Source organism: Euleptes europaea, chromosome 2, assembly GCF_029931775.1.
Source record: "Euleptes europaea isolate rEulEur1 chromosome 2, rEulEur1.hap1, whole genome shotgun sequence".
NCBI classification, from domain to species: Eukaryota; Metazoa; Chordata; class Lepidosauria; order Squamata; family Sphaerodactylidae; genus Euleptes; species Euleptes europaea.
The window spans coordinates 131,095,468-131,114,517 of NC_079313.1; the positions used below are offsets into that span (position 1 = coordinate 131,095,468).

The following is a 19,050-nucleotide window of genomic DNA, read 5'->3' on the forward strand; positions in this document are numbered from 1 at the left end:
CCTTGCTGAGGCAACAGATCTCTGCTGGACTTGGCCATCTTCTGGGCATGGAGTAGGGGTCAATGGTTGTGTGTGGGGGGGAGGTAGTTGTGAAATTCCTGCATTGTGCAGGGGGTTGGACTAGATGACCCTGGTGGTCCCTTCCAACTCTATGATTCTATAACTAATCCTGCACTAGGGTTGCCAGCTCTGGGTAGAGAAGTACCTGGAGATTTTAGGGGTCCAGCTGGAGGAGAGACTTCAATGGAGTACAATGCCATCAAGTCCACTTTCCAAAGCAGCCCTTTTCTCCACGTGAACAGATCTCTGTCAACTGGAGATCAGTTGTGATCCCAGGAGGTCTCCAGCCACCACCTGGAGGTTGGGAACCCTATCCTGCACTGCTAATTTCAGTTCTGAGTCGGTAAAGAGCTGGGCCACAGCTTCCCAGTGCTGTACTAGAAAAAGCTTCACAACAGTCCCAAAGCAATCAGCATACATTTGAGTCAGCATACATTTGACCAGCCTTAACATCTGAGAGAGGGAAGGATAATTGGGACCAGCTTGTGTTCCATCAAGGGCCTTTCAGTACCCAGAAGAAAGGGTCACAGCTGGAATTGCTTTCTGAGGAGAAATTCTTAAATAATCACCTTGTCAGATATTCTGAAGGGTCTGAGGGTTTATTCATGTCTTATGCTTCTGGGTTCTGTTTCGTTTTGTGAGACAATGTTTTACCCAGGTCTTGATGTCAGGCTTAGTGGTCTCTAATTGCCTCAGGGTCTTTTTTTTAAAAAAAAAGAAGAATAAAGAATTACCAGTATAGTTACCTTACAGGGGTCTTCTGTTTCCACATCAGACCTTGATCATTAATTCTCAAAGGTAATTCCTAGAGGTTCTGAGGTTTGAAACAGTGTGCTTCATAAAACATGTACATGAGACACTCTTTGGCTTAGAATCTATATTATTCGGCCTAAGACAGGAAGGAGGGCCCAGGATATGGTCTGAAGGCATGAGATGCAGAAAATTTGAAAAAGCTATGCAGATCTGGATCAGGTCAGCTCCTGGATGAGAGATTAGCCTTGGTGACCAAAGGGAATCTCCCCAATCAGAGGCAGTTAGCTTCTGAATACCAGTGCCAGGAGGAAGGCCTTGGCCTCTGTGCCCTGTTGTTGGCCTCCCGGAGGAACTGGTTGGCCATTGTGTGAGAAAGGATGCTGGACTAGATGGACCACTGGAATGATCCAGCAGGGCTCTTCTGATGTTCTTGTGAAGGCCTCGGCCTCTATGCCCTGTTGTTGGCCCTCCTGAGGAACTGGTTGGCCATTGTGTGAGATAGGATGCTGGACTAGATGGACCACTGGAATGATGTTCTTGTGAAGGCCTCGGCCTCTATGCCCTGTTATTGGCCCTCCTGAGGAACTGGTTGGCCATTGTGTGAGATAGGATGTTGGCTAGATGGACCACTGGAATGATGTCCTTGAGAAGGCCTCGGCCTCTATGCCCTGTTATTGGCTCTCCCGAGGAACTGGTTGGCCATTGTGTGAGACAGGATGCTGGACTAGATGGACCACTGGAATGATGTTCTTGTGAAGGCCTCAGCCTCTATGCCCTGTTATTGGCCCTCCTGAGGAACTGGTTGGCCATTGTGTGAGATAGGATGTTGGCTAGATGGACCACTGGAATGATCCAGCAGGGCTCTTCTGATGTTCTTGTGAAGGCCTTGGCCTCTATGCCCTGTTGTTGGCCCTCCTGAGGAACTGGTTGGCCATTGTGTGAGAAAGGATGCTGGCTAGATGGACCACTGGAATGATGTTCTTGTGAAGGCCTCAGCCTCTATGCCCTGTTATTGGCCCTCCTGAGGAACTGGTTGGCCATTGTGTGAGATAGGATGTTGGCTAGATGGGCCACTGGAATGATGTTCTTGTGAAGGCCTTGGTCTCTATGCCCTGTTATTGGCTCTCCCGAGGAACTGGTTGGCCATTGTGTGAGACAGGATGCTGGACTAGATGGACCACTGGAATGATGTTCTTGTGAAGGCCTCAGCCTCTATGCCCTGTTATTGGCCCTCTTGAGGAACTGGTTGGCCATTGTGTGAGATAGGATGTTGGCTAGATGGACCACTGGAATGATCCAGCAGGGCTCTTCTGATGTTCTTGTGAAGGCCTCGGCCTCTATGCCCTGTTATTGGCCCTCCTGAGAAACTGGTTGGCCATTGTGTGAGGTAGGATGTTGGCTAGATGGACCACTGGAATGATCCAGCAGGGCTCTTCTGATGTTCTTGTGAAGGCCTCGGCCTCTATGCCCTGTTATTGGCTCTCCTGAGGAACTGGTTGGCCATTGTGTGAGATAGGATGTTGGCTAGATGGACCACTGGAATGATGTTCTTGTGAAGGCCTCGGCCTCTATGCCCTGTTGTTGGCCCTTCAGAAGAACTGGTCGGCCATTGTGTGAGAAAGGATGCTGAACTAGATGGACCACTGGTCTAATCCAGCAGGGCTCTTCTTATGTTCTTATATTCTTATGACTTCATAGGAACCCCATGTTCACTGCCTTAAATTTCAAGATGAAAGAAAAGTGAACCAAATCAATCAATCAACCAATCAATCAAATATTTTTTCACTTTTCTTTAATTAATGTGGTTCACTTAATTAATTAATTAATGTGGTTCACTTAATTAATTAATCAATCAATTAATTAATTAATATGGAGAGAAGGTCAGGGATTTACAATAAGAAATCAAATGGCCATGAACTAATCAGCTGAGGTTTGTGTGATACAGAACAGAAAAGCATCATTGCAGAGATCACACTAAATAAATGCAAGGCTGATGAGGAGGAGCCCATTACAAAATGCTTAAATGGTCCCCCTATGTTTTCTGAATCCTGCAGGTCAGCATTGATGCTACTGAAGAACCCAACCTTCATCTTCCTCTGCTTAGCTGGAGCAACCGAGGCCACACTCATTGCTGGGATGTCCACCTTTGGTCCCAAATTTCTGGAGTCCCAGTTTAGCTTAAGTGCCTCAGAAGCGGCAACCTTGTTCGGTAAGAGAACTGTTCATGAGGTAAACAGTTGATTATGTTGCTGGTTTCAGATTTAGGGAGGCCCAGGGCTACAGTGCCCAGAGGGTGGCCCCTTCTTCCCACCACCAGCCCCCTCTTGCGCTTCCCTTTTTACCCACACACCTGTGTGTCCCCCTGCCTGACTGCGCCTTCTTCTCCTGCAAAGAAGAAGAAGAAGAGTTGGCTTTTATACCCCACTTTTATCTACCTTTAAGGAGTCTCAAAGCAGCTTACAATCACCTTCCCTTCCCCTCCTCACAACAAACTAGGGTTGCCAGGTCCCTCTTTGCCACCGGCGGGAGGTTTAGGGAGGCGGGGTTGGGGGCAGAGATCAGCGTCATCTACGTGATGACGTTCTCCCTGTGCCTCCATAGAGATACAATGTATACATTTCCCACCATTTAAAGCCCAGCTTCTCTTTTGAGATACATTGCAAAGATCACACTAAAGCATCTGAACACAGCCACTTTGCCAGTGCATTTCAATGGAGGAGAATGGGGGAGACCCCTTCCAGACCCCGTAACTCCGGACCCCCTGACCCAATCTTTACCAAAATTGGTGGTTCTTGCAAGGAGAGTCCCTTCTAGCTACCCTGAAATTTTGGGTCCTCTACCTGCAAAAATGTCCCCCACAAGTCGCAGAAAAACCATGAAAAGCCCCCATAGGGTTTAAATGGCCGATTTTTTCGGGAAACCCAAATTTAAAGCTGAATTCCTACCTTTATCGGTATAGGAAATTCAGCATTCAGGTTTTCCAAGGGGGCGGGGAATGGCCAATAAACCCAAATCTGAATTTTACCGATTTCCCCCCCCCCCCCCAACAGCCCTACTCAAAGCCCTTTCAGTGCCCTTCCCCAATGGCAGTGGCTGGTGCGTGCAGAAGGCACTAGTGTTGCTGTGGCCATCATAAATGCCCCATTTTGCGTTGTCTGCATGCACTTCCTGTTCAACAATGGGAAGTGGGAGCATGGGTGGCACACTCGCAAACAAACGGGCAGGGAAGGGCACACAGACTGGTGGCAGGGGCAGTGACCTTGGGCCAGACACAGTTTTCTCATGAGTCTCTCAGCCCCACCTTCCTCAGAAGGTGCCTGTTGTGGGGAGGGGAATGGAAGGTGATTGTAAGCCACTTTGAGCCTCCTTAAAGTTAGCGAAAAGCAGGGTATAAAAGCCAACTCTTCTTCTTCTCAAACAATACTTGGTGTAATCATTGTCTCACTAGTGAAACTGGGCTTATAGCATTCTGTGGAGGGGAGTGCAATTTTTATTCTGGAACTTGTGCAGAAGGAAGGGTTAATCCTCCCTACACCAATTTTAAATGAACATAAAGACCCTGGGAGATCCATTCATTGATCTCCTTTGTTTCATTCAGTGAAGCCCCACAGTATTACATTTTTCTACAGGCTTTCTTATCAGGGTCCTCTAAGCACAAACCGGAGATTGTAGAGGGGGATGGCTTTTGATCCCATATTCAGGCTTCTTTGTTTCTCCTTCTTTTCTTTGAAAGGTTACCTGGTGGTTCCTGCAGGAGGAGGAGGCACGTTCCTTGGAGGGTTCATTGTGAACAAATTTAAGCTCCGTTGTTCAGGAATCATCAAGTTCTGTTTGCTATGCACCCTGTCAAGTCTGCTGGCGATCTTCATCTTTTTTGTTGACTGCCCCAATATGCCCATGGCTGGAGTAACACAAATGTATGATAGAAGGTAATCCTCATGATTCTTCTTATTCTTTTTTTAATAAATATTTTTATTAAGGGTTTTTGGGGTACAAAAATAAAAAGGGTATGGGGAGGGATATGGGAAAAACATTGGGGAAAAACATTGGGGTCCAAACTTTTCCAACACACAGTAGACAAATCTCTTAAATTAATATTAAATTATGATACACCCTTTAATTTCTTATCATAAAATAGAATAATAGAATTACAGAGTTGGAAGGTACCACCAAGGTCATCTAGCCCAACCCCCTGCACAATGCAGGACATTCACAACTACCTCCCCCCCTACACCCCCAGTGACCAGAAGATGGCCAAGATGCCTTCCCTCTCATCATCTGCCTAAGGTCATAGAATCAGCATTGCTGACAGATGGCCATCTAACCTCTTCTTAAAAACCTCCAGGGAAGGAGAGCTTACCACCTTCCGAGGAAGCCTGTTCTACTGAGGAACTGCTCTGTTAGAAAATTATTCCTAATGTCTAGACGGAAACTGTTTTATAGATAAGATTTATTAGATTTATAGCATATCCTTCTACAAGTCACTCTTAAACACTTACTAATATCTTCACTTAAAATCATATAGGTATCTCTATTGATAACTATTAATAACTAATAATCCTCATGATTATTCTGTCTCCTGGGTGACACTTGGAGAAGAAGCAAAGGGAAAACTCAAGCGTAACTAACACTAGATTTTTTTAATGCACAGGGCAATCTTATTTAGGTCAGAACTGCTCAGTGTGAATCCTTAAATTACCACAGTCATTTTCTTTTTGACAATGATCAGACTAAGATTATGTTACATTGCATTTACTATGCTGAGGTTGTAAATTCAACAGACTTGTTAAGAAGTCCAGTTAAACCATGGAATTAACTTGAAGTGAAAGTCTTTAGAGTTGGGCTAATAATTTTGCTTTTGGAGAGCTGATGTGGCATAGAGGTTCTTCTTCCTGTGCTTTAAAATTCGCTCCCAGGTTCTATTCCAGGTGTCCTTGCCTTCAGAGGTTAGGTGGGTGTTGACCAGGAAATGGGGCCTTGTGTGTGTGGAGATGCCTGGATTTATTCTTGTGTTATATTTTATGGGAGACAAAAAGCAATGAATGGTGCAAGGGAATAAAATTTAATAAATTTAATAAAGTACCCCTATGCGTTTCACACGAGCATCTTCAGGGGGATTTGATAAATAAAATTAAGTGCAATATCAAGATAAAAATTCATATGGAAAACATTAACATAATACAGAAAACACCACATTCTATATAAATTTATACAAAACCCTTCTTTAAATTTACATTAAATACTACTGAACTTTCTCTGCTCAAGCATCCCATGCAAACAATAAAACAATTATGAAAATTGGTATATTATATATATTAGGGGCCCTGATGCCCTGGTGGGGTCAGGGAATCCCCTGCCCCCTTCTCCCATTATTATTTTTTTAATTTAAAAACCCACAGCCCCAGCTGCAGCTCTACATAACTTCTGGTAAAAGTTTTTAAAAAGTGACATAGGGTAGCTCTAGGAATCACCAGGAGCCATGTAGTTTTTCCATAGGGTTTTTAGCGATTCCTAGAACTACCCTATGCCACTTCCTCCTTTTTTTTTTAACAGAAGTGATTTGGCACCGCAGCCATATATAATCATCATCATTATAGATTAGGCAAAGAGATGGCATCTGGCCTAAAGTCACCCACTTTGCTTTATGACCGAGTGAGAATCTGCATGCAGTTTCTATAGCCAACAGCTCTAGCCACTACAACATACTGCCTCTTAGAATCATAGAATTATAGAGTTGGAAGGGACCACCAGGGTCATCTAGCCCAACCCCTTGCACAATGCAGGAAATTCACAACTACCTCCTCCTCCACACCCCTAGTGACCCCTACTCCATGCCCAGAAGATGGCCAAGGTGCCCTCCCTCTCATCATCTGCGGAAGGTCATAGAATCAGCATTGCTGACAGATGGCCATCTAACCTCTGCTTAAAAACCTCCAGGGAAGGAGAGCTCACCACCTCCTGTTCCACTAAGGAACTGCTCTAACTGCTAGAAAATTCTTCCTAATGTCTAGACAGAAACTCTTTTGATTTAGTTTCAACCCGTTGGTTCTGGTCCGCCCTTCTGGGGCGACAGAAAACAACTCTTCTTTGTGGATGCCACTGTATCGAATTCTCTCAAATATTCTGGTCTGGGAGTATTCAAGGGCTCCATATTAACAGCCTACTGATCTGCTCTCTGTGTCACATTTCATGTAGCGTCCTGCCGGAAGGCCGCCTCAACCTGTCCGCCCCTTGCAACACGGAGTGTGATTGTCTGCGAGAAACGTACAGCCCCGTGTGTGGCAGAGATGGGATCATGTACTACTCCCCCTGCCATGCAGGGTGCAAGAGAATATTGACAAATCAGAATAATGGGAAGAAGGTAAGTTGTGAGCAACGGTGGATAGATTTCCCTCTACGACTGTAGCTTTTTTATCATAGAGTTGGAAGGGACCACCAGGGTCAAGTCCAACCCCCTGCACAAAGCAGGAAATTCACAACCAACCTCCCACCCCCAAACCCCTAGTGACCAGAAGATGGCCAAGATGCCCTCCCTCTCATCATCTTCCTAAGGTCACAGAATCAGCATTGCCGACAGATGGCCATCTAACCTCTTGTTAAAAACCTCCATGGAAGGAGAGCTCACCACCTCCCGAGAAAGCCTGTTCCACTGAGGAACCGCTCCAACTGTTAGAAAATTCTTCCTGATGTCTAGAAAATTCTTCCTGATGTCTAGATGGAAACTCTTTTGATTTAATTTCAACCTGTTGGTTCTGGTCCGGCCTTCTTGGGCAACAGAAAACAACTCAGCACCATCCTCAATATGACAGCGCCTCAAATACTTGAACATGGTTATCATCTCATGTGGAAACAGTTAAAGCTGTCTTGTCGTTGAGCCATGTTTTGAATACAGCGCAAACAAACTGGGAAGGGAGGTAAATTCTCGAGCAAAGACTCCCTTGAATTTGTCGGTAGAAGTTCCTTTATGTTATTAACAGTATTTGTGAAAGCTGGTGGATTTTGAGGTCAAATGCTTAATGGGCAATTGTGTTGGTACGTGTATTGGGTTAAGGGTTGCCAGCTCTGGGTTGGGAAATATGTGGAGATTTTGGGGGCGGAACCAAAGGAGGGTGGGGTTTGGGGACTTCAATGCCATAGAGTTAAGGTTGCCATCCTCCAGGTGGTGGCTGGAGATCTCCTGCTATTACAACTGGTCTCCAGCCGATAGAGATCAGTTCACCTGGATAAAATGGCCGCTTTGGCAATTGGACTCTATGGCATTGAAGTCCCTCCCCTCCCCAAACCCAGCCCTCCTCAGGCTCTGCCCCCAAACCCCCAAAAATGCATCAAAATTGTGGTAGTGTGGAATGTACCACCATAACTTGCAAGCTGGGGTAGAGATCTCATTTTTAAATGCTTCCCTCAACGTAAAATATCCTGGAAGCTGAAAACCAGCACAGCAAAAAGAGAACGAGACTTGAACCTTTACATTCAGCTTACCACTTGCAGGGAGGCTTTTCTTTGGGAAACATTCTTTTTTAAAAATCCCTCTTGTCATAAAAAATGGTATGGTCCAGAAATCTACCACCTTATTCTGCCGCACATAAACACCCGGCCTTAGCAATTTCGTGGAAAGAATAATGGTGGCATCTCTTGAACACATATGAAGCTGCCTTGTACTGAAGCAGACCCTTGGTCCATCAAAGTCAGTATACTCTACTCTGACTGGCAGCGGCTCTCCAGGGTCTCAGGCAGAGGATCTTTCGCATCACCTACTTGCCTAGTCCCTTTAACTGGAGATGCCGGGGATTGAACCGGGGATCTTTGGCATGCCAAGCAGATGCTCTACCACTGAGCCACAGTCCTTCCTCTCTTCCCTTGTAGCATTGCCTTTCCAGCTTCTCTGAATTGTCCAGACTTCTTCCTCTGTGAATTGGTGTGTTTTTCTCACCAAGGTTTACCATGAGTGCAGCTGCATTGTTGAGAGCCATCCCATGGCGCCTGGCTCGGCTACAGCGGGAAAGTGTGCCTCATCTTGTGAGAAAAGGACCCTCCTCTTGCTTTTCGTGTTTGTGGTCATCATCTGTACATTCCTCAGTAGTATTCCTGCTCTGACTGCTACTTTACGGTAAGTGATTGGAACCAGTCTTCATTTTTTAAAAATAATTGTTATTGCAATTTAAAAAACACCAACCCAAAAACACACATAACAAACTCAATCATTCCCATGCATACAATATAGTCCAACTTCCCTGGGATTCATTTTAAATTTATCAGTTCAAGCTTATAAGAAAGAAAAAAGAGAAAAGCAAAGGCCTATTCAGCTGTCTTTTGATACACTGCTTAATCTTAAACTATACCAATAATATTAATCATTTCTACCTATTCACTTAATCTTCAATTGGCTAATAACCTCTATTTACCATTCCATATAAACTATATCATATATCATTGAATATATAATCTAATATTGCTATTCCAATTATTTTTTCAAATTTTGATGCTCGTAACAATGTAATGATAAAATAGCAATTTTTTAAAAAAAAATAGCAGTAGTTGCAGCTGGACACAAAGGGGAATGTGGTACTTAAGACCTGTCCACCCACCACTGAGAACAAGACCTGATCATTTACAATTGAGATATGAATGCCACAAGAGAAACAGAAATGAATCGACACTCAAAAACCAGGGGGAGAACATTTTAATGTTCCAGGTCATTCAGCTGATGACCTAAGAGCGGCAGACAAGCCTCAAGGGGAGATTACAATGAGAGATTGCTGAATCTGAATTCATTCACAAGTTCAGAACAATACACACACCCCCAAGCCTGAATAGGGACATAAGATTCTGATCTCACTACACATGCTAATTTCTGCCCCCAGCATTACCCCTCTGCTGTAATCAAGCTGATTACAATGTGTATTGTACCTCTGCATCCTGAGTTCCTTCTTTACAACACCCCTCCCACCTTCTGACTTGGATTTAAGGACTCCGAGATCTCCATTCTGACTGTGGCCTTTTATGCATGGCTGTTTCCCTCATGGTCACCCCTCTGACAACTTCGTATCTTTGTTTTGATGACACGTGCAATTTCCAACCCTCCATGAGGTTTGATGGATTTTCACTTGATACCACTCAATGAAATGCCTTCCGTGATAATCCCAAAAGAGCAGCTGGGTTTATCTGCTGTGGCGAAGCTTCTCAGGAGCCTTGTGGCACCTGAATGACATACCAAATTTTATTCCGGATCCTGGTTCTCCAGATTAGAGTCTGCTGCTCTTAACCACTACACTACGTTGGCTCTCTTGGGAACATGCTAGATGTTTATAAAAGTATGCACTGGGTGCAGAAAGTGGATAGAGAGAACCAATTCTTCTTCTCCCATAACACTAGTGAAGTTAGTGGCAATAGACTCAGGACAAACAAAAGGAAATACTTCTTAGAAATCATAGAGTTGGAAGGGGCCACACAGGCCATCTAGTCCAACTCCCTGCTCAGTGAAGAATCAGCCTAGAGCATCTCTGTCGTGCGTCAGCCTGAGAGTTACTCTTCAGAAGAAGAGGAGGCGGCAGAACAAGCCCTCACTCCTTCTGAAGAGATAACACCGGAACAGCAAGACGGGGCCTCTGAGCCAGAAGACCGGCCGGCTGAAACAAGAGAACAGGAACAGGGAAGAGAAAGCCTTTCACCTTCAGGGTCTCCTCCACCAGTGGAGAGATGAAGAGTAAAAAATAGAATGGCATTGCAGCAAAGGAGAAAGTCGGCCCGGCTTTTGGACAAAAGACGTAAGTTGGCGCAGGAGGAATCAGAGTCTGAAGCCGACAGTTGAGCTGAAACACCTGGAGAGTCACGAAGGCAATATAAGCAAGACTGACTGTTAAGTGCCTCGTGGGAGCAATGTTATTGCATGCCACCTGTCTCTTATCTTGAGAAGCTTCGTTTGGAGTCCTGTTTGCCGTGCTGTTGAACTTGGAAGAAAGCCGTGGCCTGCAGCCAAGACCTTAAGGGCGAGGAGCTTGTGTCTGTCTGTGACCTTGTTCCTGTATAGTGAGTATACTGTTTCTGTCCTTATTAAGGAGCTGCCGGCCCCTCCCGGCAAGCATAAAATACGCGTCAGGCTCTGCTTCCTTCAGCACCGATATATTGCTGTGTGGAAAGCAGAGACTCAGACCTGCCTGTATGCAACATCCCTGACAAGGGATTGTCCAGCCTCTGCTTAAAGACTGCCAGTGAGCTCACCCCCTCCCTAGGTAGCTGATTCCACTGTCGGACAACTCTTTCTGTAAAAAAAAAAAAAAAAATCCTTCTTCACTCCGAAAGTGATTATTGTGTGGAACGCACTGTGTTGCAGGCAGCAATGATGTCCACTAAATCTGATGGCTTTAATGGGAGATAAGTAACCTTAATGGCGGTCCATCAATGGCCATTAACCACGATGACTGAATGGAACCTTTATGTTCACAAGCAGTAAATTATCTTTAGGCAGTTAAGGGGAGACATGATAGAGGTCTATAAAATTATACATGGTTTGGAGAGAGTGGACAGGGAGAAGCTTTTCTCCCTCTCTCATAATACTAGAACGCAGGGTCATTTGCTGAAGCTGGAGGGTGAGAGATTCAAAACTGATAAAAGGAAATATTTCTTTACACAACGCATCATTACATTGTGGAACTCCCTGACCCAGGATGTGGTGATGGCTGCCAACTTGGAAGGCCTTAAGAGGGGAGTGGACATGTTCATGGAGGAGAGGGCAATCCAGGGCTACTAGTCAAAATGACTACTAGTCATGATGCACACCTATTCTCTCCAGGATCAGAGGAGCATGCTGAATATATTAGGTGCTGTGAAACACAGTCAGGATGGTGCTGCCGCAGTCATCTTGCTTGTGGGCTTCCTAGAGGCACCTGGTTGCCCACTGTGTGAACAGACTACTGGACCTGATGGGCCTTGGTCTCATCTAGCATGGCCTTTCTTATGTTATTATGTTCTCTTAATACCAGTTGTTGGGGGATGACAAAAGGGGGAAGGTTGGACTTCTATGCTTTATTTGCAGATCTTTAAGGTGCATCTAGTCACCACTGTGTGAAATAGTATGCTGGATTCGATGGACCATCGGTCTGATCCAGCACACCTGCTCTTGGGGTCCTTTTTGCCTGCCACCATTTGTAAATGCTCCTTTTGTGTTTCCTAGGTGTGTCTCAGACAGGCAGCGATCGTTCGCCTTGGGAATCCAGTGGATTGTCGTGAGGACACTAGGTAACGTATGCAGTCGATAACTAGGGAGGGGCCGTGGCTCCGTTTGTAGAGCATCTGCTAGGCTTGCAAAAGGTCCCAGGTTCAATCCCCAGCATCTCCAGTTAAAAGGGACTAGGCAAGGAGGTGATGTGAAAGACCTCTGCCTGAGACCCTGGAGAGCCGCTACCAGTCTGAGCAGACAGTACTGACTTTGATGGACCAATGGTCTGATTCAGTAGAAGGCAGCTTCATGTGTTCGTGTGCTTTTTTTCATACATGCAGTGAGTAATGCCATAGTTCTTTTTTAAGACAGTTGATCCATGTTGCTTCAGGGCAAGTTCTAGACAGCTGTAGTGATGCAAAGAGAAATGTGTTAGGACCTTAGGGACCAACGGGTGTTTTGTGGCCAGGAGAGCTTTTATTAAGCATCATTGGGCTTTAAACAAGTGCAGGAGCCGCTCTGCTGAGCATTGCTTTCCAAGTCCTTCATTCAGCTGAATGGTTTTTGCATCTGTGTATGAACATCTGAATCTGACTCCTATTGAATCAAACCATCGGTCCATCTATCTCAGTACTTTGCCCTCTGATTCAGAACAGCATTCCAGGGTCTCAGGGAGAGAAAAAGTCATCCTTAGCATCTGCTACATGAGATAGGTCCAGTCACTGGCATCTCCCCTTAGCTAAGACTTTCTGCATACATGCAATATGTGAGCTCTACCAGAGCTCCCTACCAGAAGAAGAAGAGAAGGAGGAGGAGTTGGTTTTTATACACTGATTTTCTCTACCTTTCAAAGAGAATCAAACCAGCTTACAATCTCCTTCCCTTCCTCTCCCCACAACAAACACTTTGTGAGGTAGGTGAGGCTAAGAGAGCTCAAAGAGAACTGTGACTAGCCCAAGGTCATCCAGCTGGCTTCATGTGGAGGAGTGGGGAATTAAACCCAGTTCTCCAGATTAGATTCCACCACTCTTAACCACTACACCACACTGGCTCTACAACATCTGATACACAGGAGTAGCCCATCGTGGCCTGGGATGCCAGAGGGGCCGGGGCACAACATGCATCCCAAGCATCACCCCAACACCACTGCCCAGGGTGGCCAGCTTACGAGTAGCTCGGGGTTCATCCACCTGAGCCAACTGACCTAAGGCACTGCATGGCCTTGGGCTGTCCCTGGTGATACATTGCACCCATTATCAGTTATGCATCGGGCCAAAAGACATACCATACTGAGACTTCCATTCTGGGGGGGATGCCTGAAGAACCTCTAGAGATTGGGTTAATCCAGCGTGGTGTAGTGGTTAGGAGTGGTGGTTTGGAATGCTGGAGTCTGATCTGGAGAACCGGGTTTGATTCCCCACGCCTACACATGAAGCCAGCTGAGTGATGTTGGGCTAGTCACAGTTCTCTTAGAACTCACTCTCTCAGCCCCACCTACCTCATAGGGCATCTGTTGTGGGAAGGGGAAGGGAAGGTGATTGTAAGCCGGTTTGATTCTCCCTTACAGTAAGTGGTAGAGAAAGTCAGCATATAAAAACCAACTCTTCTCCTTCTCCTCCTCCTCAAATATAATTACTTGGAGCTAAGAGCCCTCCAGATTTTCTGCCTAACTTTTTTTTTTAATTTTTAATGCTTTTATTATATTTATATAGGGTACAGAAGGAAAAAAGGGAGGAGGGAAAATTCACTTCTGTCTGCAATAGGCGGTGTTTTCTGTGGTCGGTATTATACGTTCAAAAAAAACTTTATACTTATTACAGTTCGATATACTAGTTTTCATCATAGTCTTATTCAATTAGAAGATTATAAAAAAATCAAATAAATGAATCGAGTATATTCTTGAACATGAAAGACAGCCACTAACGTAAAAAAGAGTAACACAATAAATATACCATGGCTACCATTTCTCTAAAAATTACTCATTGTATAAGTAAGTCAAGTATAATCTTAGATATGAAGAGCATCTACTCATCTGCTCATATGAAAAGGAATAAAGCTAAGTCTAAATACTTAGAGACATATAAGTATGCCATGGTAGCCGTTTCTCATAGAATTGCTCTACAAATTGTTTGTCAACTGGATTCATCATTTTGGCCATATTTACATATTCTGACATCTTTTCTTTCCATTCGTCAACTTCTGGTAAGGGCTTTTGTCTCCATCTCCTCACGAGCACCACTCTCGCTGCTGTTGTAGCATATTTAAACAAGTCTTTGAATCTCGCTGGTAAATCTGATGGTGTTCTACTTAGCAAAACAGCTTTTGGGTCCAAACTAAGTTTTAAATTGAGCATTGTCTGTATTTCACCACGAATCTTTTTCCAATACACCTGTAACTTCGGACATGTCCACCAAACATGAAAGAAAGAACCGTCTGTCTCCCGGCATTTCCAATATGCCCCCTCTTCCTTGTTCTTTTGTTCCATATGAGAAATCATATTGGGGGTAATATACCATCTGTAATACATCTTATACCAGTTTTCTTTTACTTCCTGACTTGCTGTGTATTTTAGTTATTGCGTACAGTTTTTCCCATGTTTCCATAATTATCATTTCACCAAAGTTTTGCATCCATTTTATCATATTAGTTTTGACCGGTTTCTGAGTTGTATTTCAGTAACAGCTTGTAAATTTTTCCCAAAAGGTGCTGGTTATTCTTGGTTATGATTGTTTCAAACACTGTTAGATCTCTCATATCTCCAATTTTTAGACAATCTTGTTTAAGACAGGATCTTAATTGAAGATATGTCAGCCAGTTGACAGATTTTCTGCATAACTTGTGTAACTGTTGTTATTTCATGGTTGCATTTGAAATTTTCACTGCTGAACAGAGATTGCTGTGTTGGGTTATATAATGGAAATTTCCACTGACCCTAAGAATACAAATTATGGTGTTATCCAAGGGAGTGTGCTTGTATTAATATAAAACATTGACCTTGGAACAGGTGTTTTTAAATACTATGAAATCACCAAAGTAGGCATTGTCTGTCTGATTCTTCCCAAGTAATAATTTCCAGTCCATTATTGAAGCTGGCCCAATAGCCAATGGCTGATATTCTCAGACCTCTAATGAATACAATGGAAAATATCCCACTGAGTTTGATGGAACCAAAATTTCTCTTGGGTGGGACACTTTTAGCATGAAATATATTTTTGGCAGATGATGTATCTCAATTCTGTCTTTACACAGGAGGCATTCCAGGCCCAATTGCCTTTGGGTCAATGATTGACAAGTCATGTCTCCTGTGGCAGAAGCAGTGTGGAGAACAAGGATCATGCTACGTCTACCAGAACTTTGCCATGAGTCGGTACACCTTGGTTGCTGGTCTTATTTACAAGGTAATGCCCTGTGGCGCAGAGTGGTAAGCTGCAGTCCAAGCTTTGCTCATGACCTGAGTTCAAACCTGCCGGAAGTCAGTTTCAGGTAGCCGGCTCAAGGTTGACTCAGCCTTCCATCCTTCCGAGGTCGGTAAAATGAGCACCCAGCTTGCTGGGGGTAAAGTGTAGACTAGTGGTTCTCTACCTTTTTCTGACCGTGGCCCTCTTCCAACCTTGTTTCCTTCCTGTGGCCCCCTGTCCTACCAGTAGAAAGGTAGCTATTTAAATGTTTTGTTTGTAAATAGCTAAGGAAAAAAGAAGCATAAACAGTCACACAAAATGCACACAGCAATTTTCACCCTTAGAATATCCTGCCCCCCTGGGGGGGCCATATGGCCCCAGGTTGAGAACCACTGGTGTAGACGACTGGGGAAGGCACTGGCAAACTGCCCCATAAACATAGTCTGCCTAGTAAATGTCGGGATGTGACGTCACCCCATGGGTCAGTAATGACCCCCTGCTTGCACAGGGGACTACCTTTACCTTTTTAATCCCAAATTATCATGTGTTTGCTTTGGCTGTCTTTTACTGAGACCTTTTCTGGCTCTCTGTTCTGCCCTCCTTTCCTAAGGTACAGGCCATGCGGACGGGGCAAGCCAACCTCCATCCAAAGGAAAGTCAGGCAGACAAAGATGGAGGAATAGGTAGGAATGCTGGAGAGTGCAGATGCTTGGAAGATATGCAGTCAAACAGGGAAACCAAACCGTCTGTTGCCCAGGCAATGATTCAAGCCTGATTTGCAAACATTTATAACTAGTCCAGGGGAACCAGTGGGCATCCTGGGTGGGTGGTAAAGTTGACAGGCAGTGCATGGTAACTGGCAGGAGGTTTTTCAGGAGGAAGCATCCTGAAAGAAAAAAATTAAAGAAGAAAATAAGGCTTCTTCTACTGACAGGAAGTTCTTACCGCAAGGTCATTTATGCATGGGAATTTTACCTGAGATTCGTTGCTGGCTACACCTAGGGCTGTGCATATCGATAAACCTGAACTGGGAAAAAAACCTGGAAAAGCCATTTTGGTAAATTTTGGGTTTACTGAATGGCAAAGCCTGGGGAGAAAGCAAAAGCTGAATTTAAAATCCCCCCAAAAACTGGCAATTATTCGGCTTTTCTGGGTTTGGCTTTCTCCAGGCTTTGTGAAGCTCCCCGGAGGAATTTTTTGAGGTAGACCCCCCAAAATTGCAGCGTAGCTACAAGGGACACTCCTTGCCAGATCCCCCAAGTTTGGTGAAGATTGGGTCCGGGGGTCCGGAGTTATGGAGTCTGGGAGGGGGTCACCCCCATCCTCCTCAATAGAGAATAAATAGTGAAGTGGCATGGTCAGAATCTCTATTGTGAATTTCGCTATATATCTCTATGCAGGAGCCTGGCAAACTTTCCCACCATTGCTTTCAATAGTGGGAAAGTTTGCCGGGCACCTCCATAGAGATACATGGTGAAATTCACAATAGAGATTCTGACCATGCCACTTCACTATTTATTCTCTATGGAGGAGGTTGGGGGCGACCCCTTCCAGACCCCCGGACTGAATCTTCACCAAACTTGGGGGTTCAGGCAAGGAGAGTCCCTTGTAGCTATGCTACAAATTTGGGGGCTCTACTTGGAAAAAATGGTCCCCCCAATAGCCACAAAAATCCCCATGTACACTAATAGCCTATTTTTGGGGGGAAACCTGAAAATAAGCCAAATTCCCATATTAACTGGTATGGGAATCTGGCTTATTTCGGGTTTACAAAAAAAAAAAAAAAAAAAATGGCCCCAATAAGCCCGAACCCAAAATGTACCTTTTTTTTTTTTTGCACAGCCCTAGCTAGACCAACAATTTCCAGTTGGGAATCTCTGCACCAAGCTCAAATCAAGACCCACCCCTTTAAATGCTGCTTTGTAATTGGCTTACTTCACAGTGCTTACTGTGAGTGAAGATTCTCCACCCCAAACCCAACTGCCGCATAAAAAAGCATTTTAAGAACAAAAACAAAAACAAAAAAATGGAGCAATCTAAAAGAAAGGAGGAGAGAAATCCAAGCCTTGGTTTTAAAACGCCTTTCTTTTGCTCAGAAAGAGCCCCGAGGAAGCAGGAAGCATTTGAATCCCCACCTCTTTACACGCTGCTTTGTGATTGGCTGTGAGATATACCAATTTTCCTGTGGCCCGGGTTTTACCTTCTGCATGGAGGTTTCGGCCGGGCTAAGCTCAGGGCAGATGGAAGAGTCGGGTTAACAGAGGAATGGGAAGACCCGGACATTGTGAGGGCTGGCAGCAAGGTCATTTCTAATGGACGGAAAACATGTGCAGAACTCTAAAAAACAACTGAGTCAGACAGGGGGCGAATGTGAGTTCAAGTACCCATGCATAAATGACCGTAGAGGTCCTGGCAATTCCTAGAGCTACTCAGACAGAACAAAGGGTCACTCTGGGAATCACCAGAAACTCTGTTGTAAAACTGGAAGTTCTTACAGTGGTGGCAGGAAATAGGACCTGGGAGTGGGTGATCCCCTGCCCACATGGGAGGTTGGGGGTAGGAAGCCCTAGTAGGTGGAGCTTTGGAGATTATACAATAGCAGGAGTCTGCCCTCTGAAACCTCCAGTGGTTCACTGGAAAGAACAACAAATCACAAGTCAGGTGATTTATTTGTGCACAGTTCTGAAGAAGGCAGGACAAGCAGCCACCGTATCTCAATGACTGTGTATCTCAAATGCTCACAAACTCATGTCTTCTTATCTCGCAGGTGATTGGAACCTTCTTCTTCCTCCTCGCCTGGTTGCTGTACAAACCGCCTCCTCCAGAATCCCTCCCGGGTAGCTCTGATGCCTCCGAAAACGGCAACTGTGACCTCAAAGAGATCGAATGTCCTCTTCAGTCTCAAGAGAACTTATAGCACTGTGGTTACGACTAGAGACTTCCCACACAATCTCAAAGATATTGTGTCAGAAAATGTTCTTTGACTCTTCCAGTTTATTATTATTATTTTAAGCTTTCTTCTTCTTTTTTTCTTCCCTTTCTGGGGAAGAATAATTTAATGAAGTTCTTGTCTAAGTTAGTATTTTACCAACAACAAAAGCACACTGCAAAATCCTGTGCACCAATCTTTCCACCTCTGAATCAGGGTGTCACCAGATCTTTGGGGCTTCTCCCTCGCGAGGTGGATGGAGGTGCGTGAAGCTCGGAGAACTTGTTGCTGCAATCTTGAATGTTCCCCCCTCATGGGTGCTGCCATTTTGAATCAGGGTGCTGTCAAGATGCGTATTTTCTTCTTGGTCCGAGCAAGAGATCCTCGTTGTATGAGGTGTGTCCAAGCGTGTGTTTTGACATCTTCGTCGTGAATCCACAAAAGTTTGTGATACTGAGTTTTTAACCGACATCCCAGTGTTAATTTAATTTATTTAAAGAAGGGCTAAACATAGCTTCAAACCATTCCTGTATCAAAGCACTTAAAAAAAGCTGGACCTAATGGTGCAACCTGTGGTAGCAAGCTCCCAATTCTTTGCTGGTGTGTATGTGAATCGACTGGCCCATGGTGGCTCCTAGAAAGAAAGTCCTGAAATCTTGGAAGTATCTGCTGGTTCATCGCTTGATAGCTGCAACATTGTGGTGGCTCAGCCTATAACTCAGCCATAAAGTACAGGTACGGTTCTTTCATGTGGC

At 44.7% G+C, this 19,050-nt stretch overlaps 1 protein-coding gene across 1 annotated transcript in view; it reads left to right on the top strand.

Moving 5' to 3' along the window:
• Positions 1-18,326, top strand: part of SLCO4A1 (solute carrier organic anion transporter family member 4A1) — a 31,645-nt gene extending 13,319 nt beyond the window's left edge. The window contains exons 5-11 of the mRNA XM_056845186.1: positions 2,868-3,022; positions 4,547-4,742; positions 7,009-7,174; positions 8,748-8,920; positions 11,984-12,048; positions 15,218-15,366; positions 18,134-18,326. Of these exons, the coding sequence (XP_056701164.1) occupies positions 2,868-3,022; positions 4,547-4,742; positions 7,009-7,174; positions 8,748-8,920; positions 11,984-12,048; positions 15,218-15,366; positions 18,134-18,283 (1,054 nt within the window). The 3' untranslated portion in view covers positions 18,284-18,326. The remainder of the gene's footprint in view (positions 1-2,867; positions 3,023-4,546; positions 4,743-7,008; positions 7,175-8,747; positions 8,921-11,983; positions 12,049-15,217; positions 15,367-18,133) is intronic.
• The last annotated feature ends 724 nt before the right edge of the window (positions 18,327-19,050 follow it).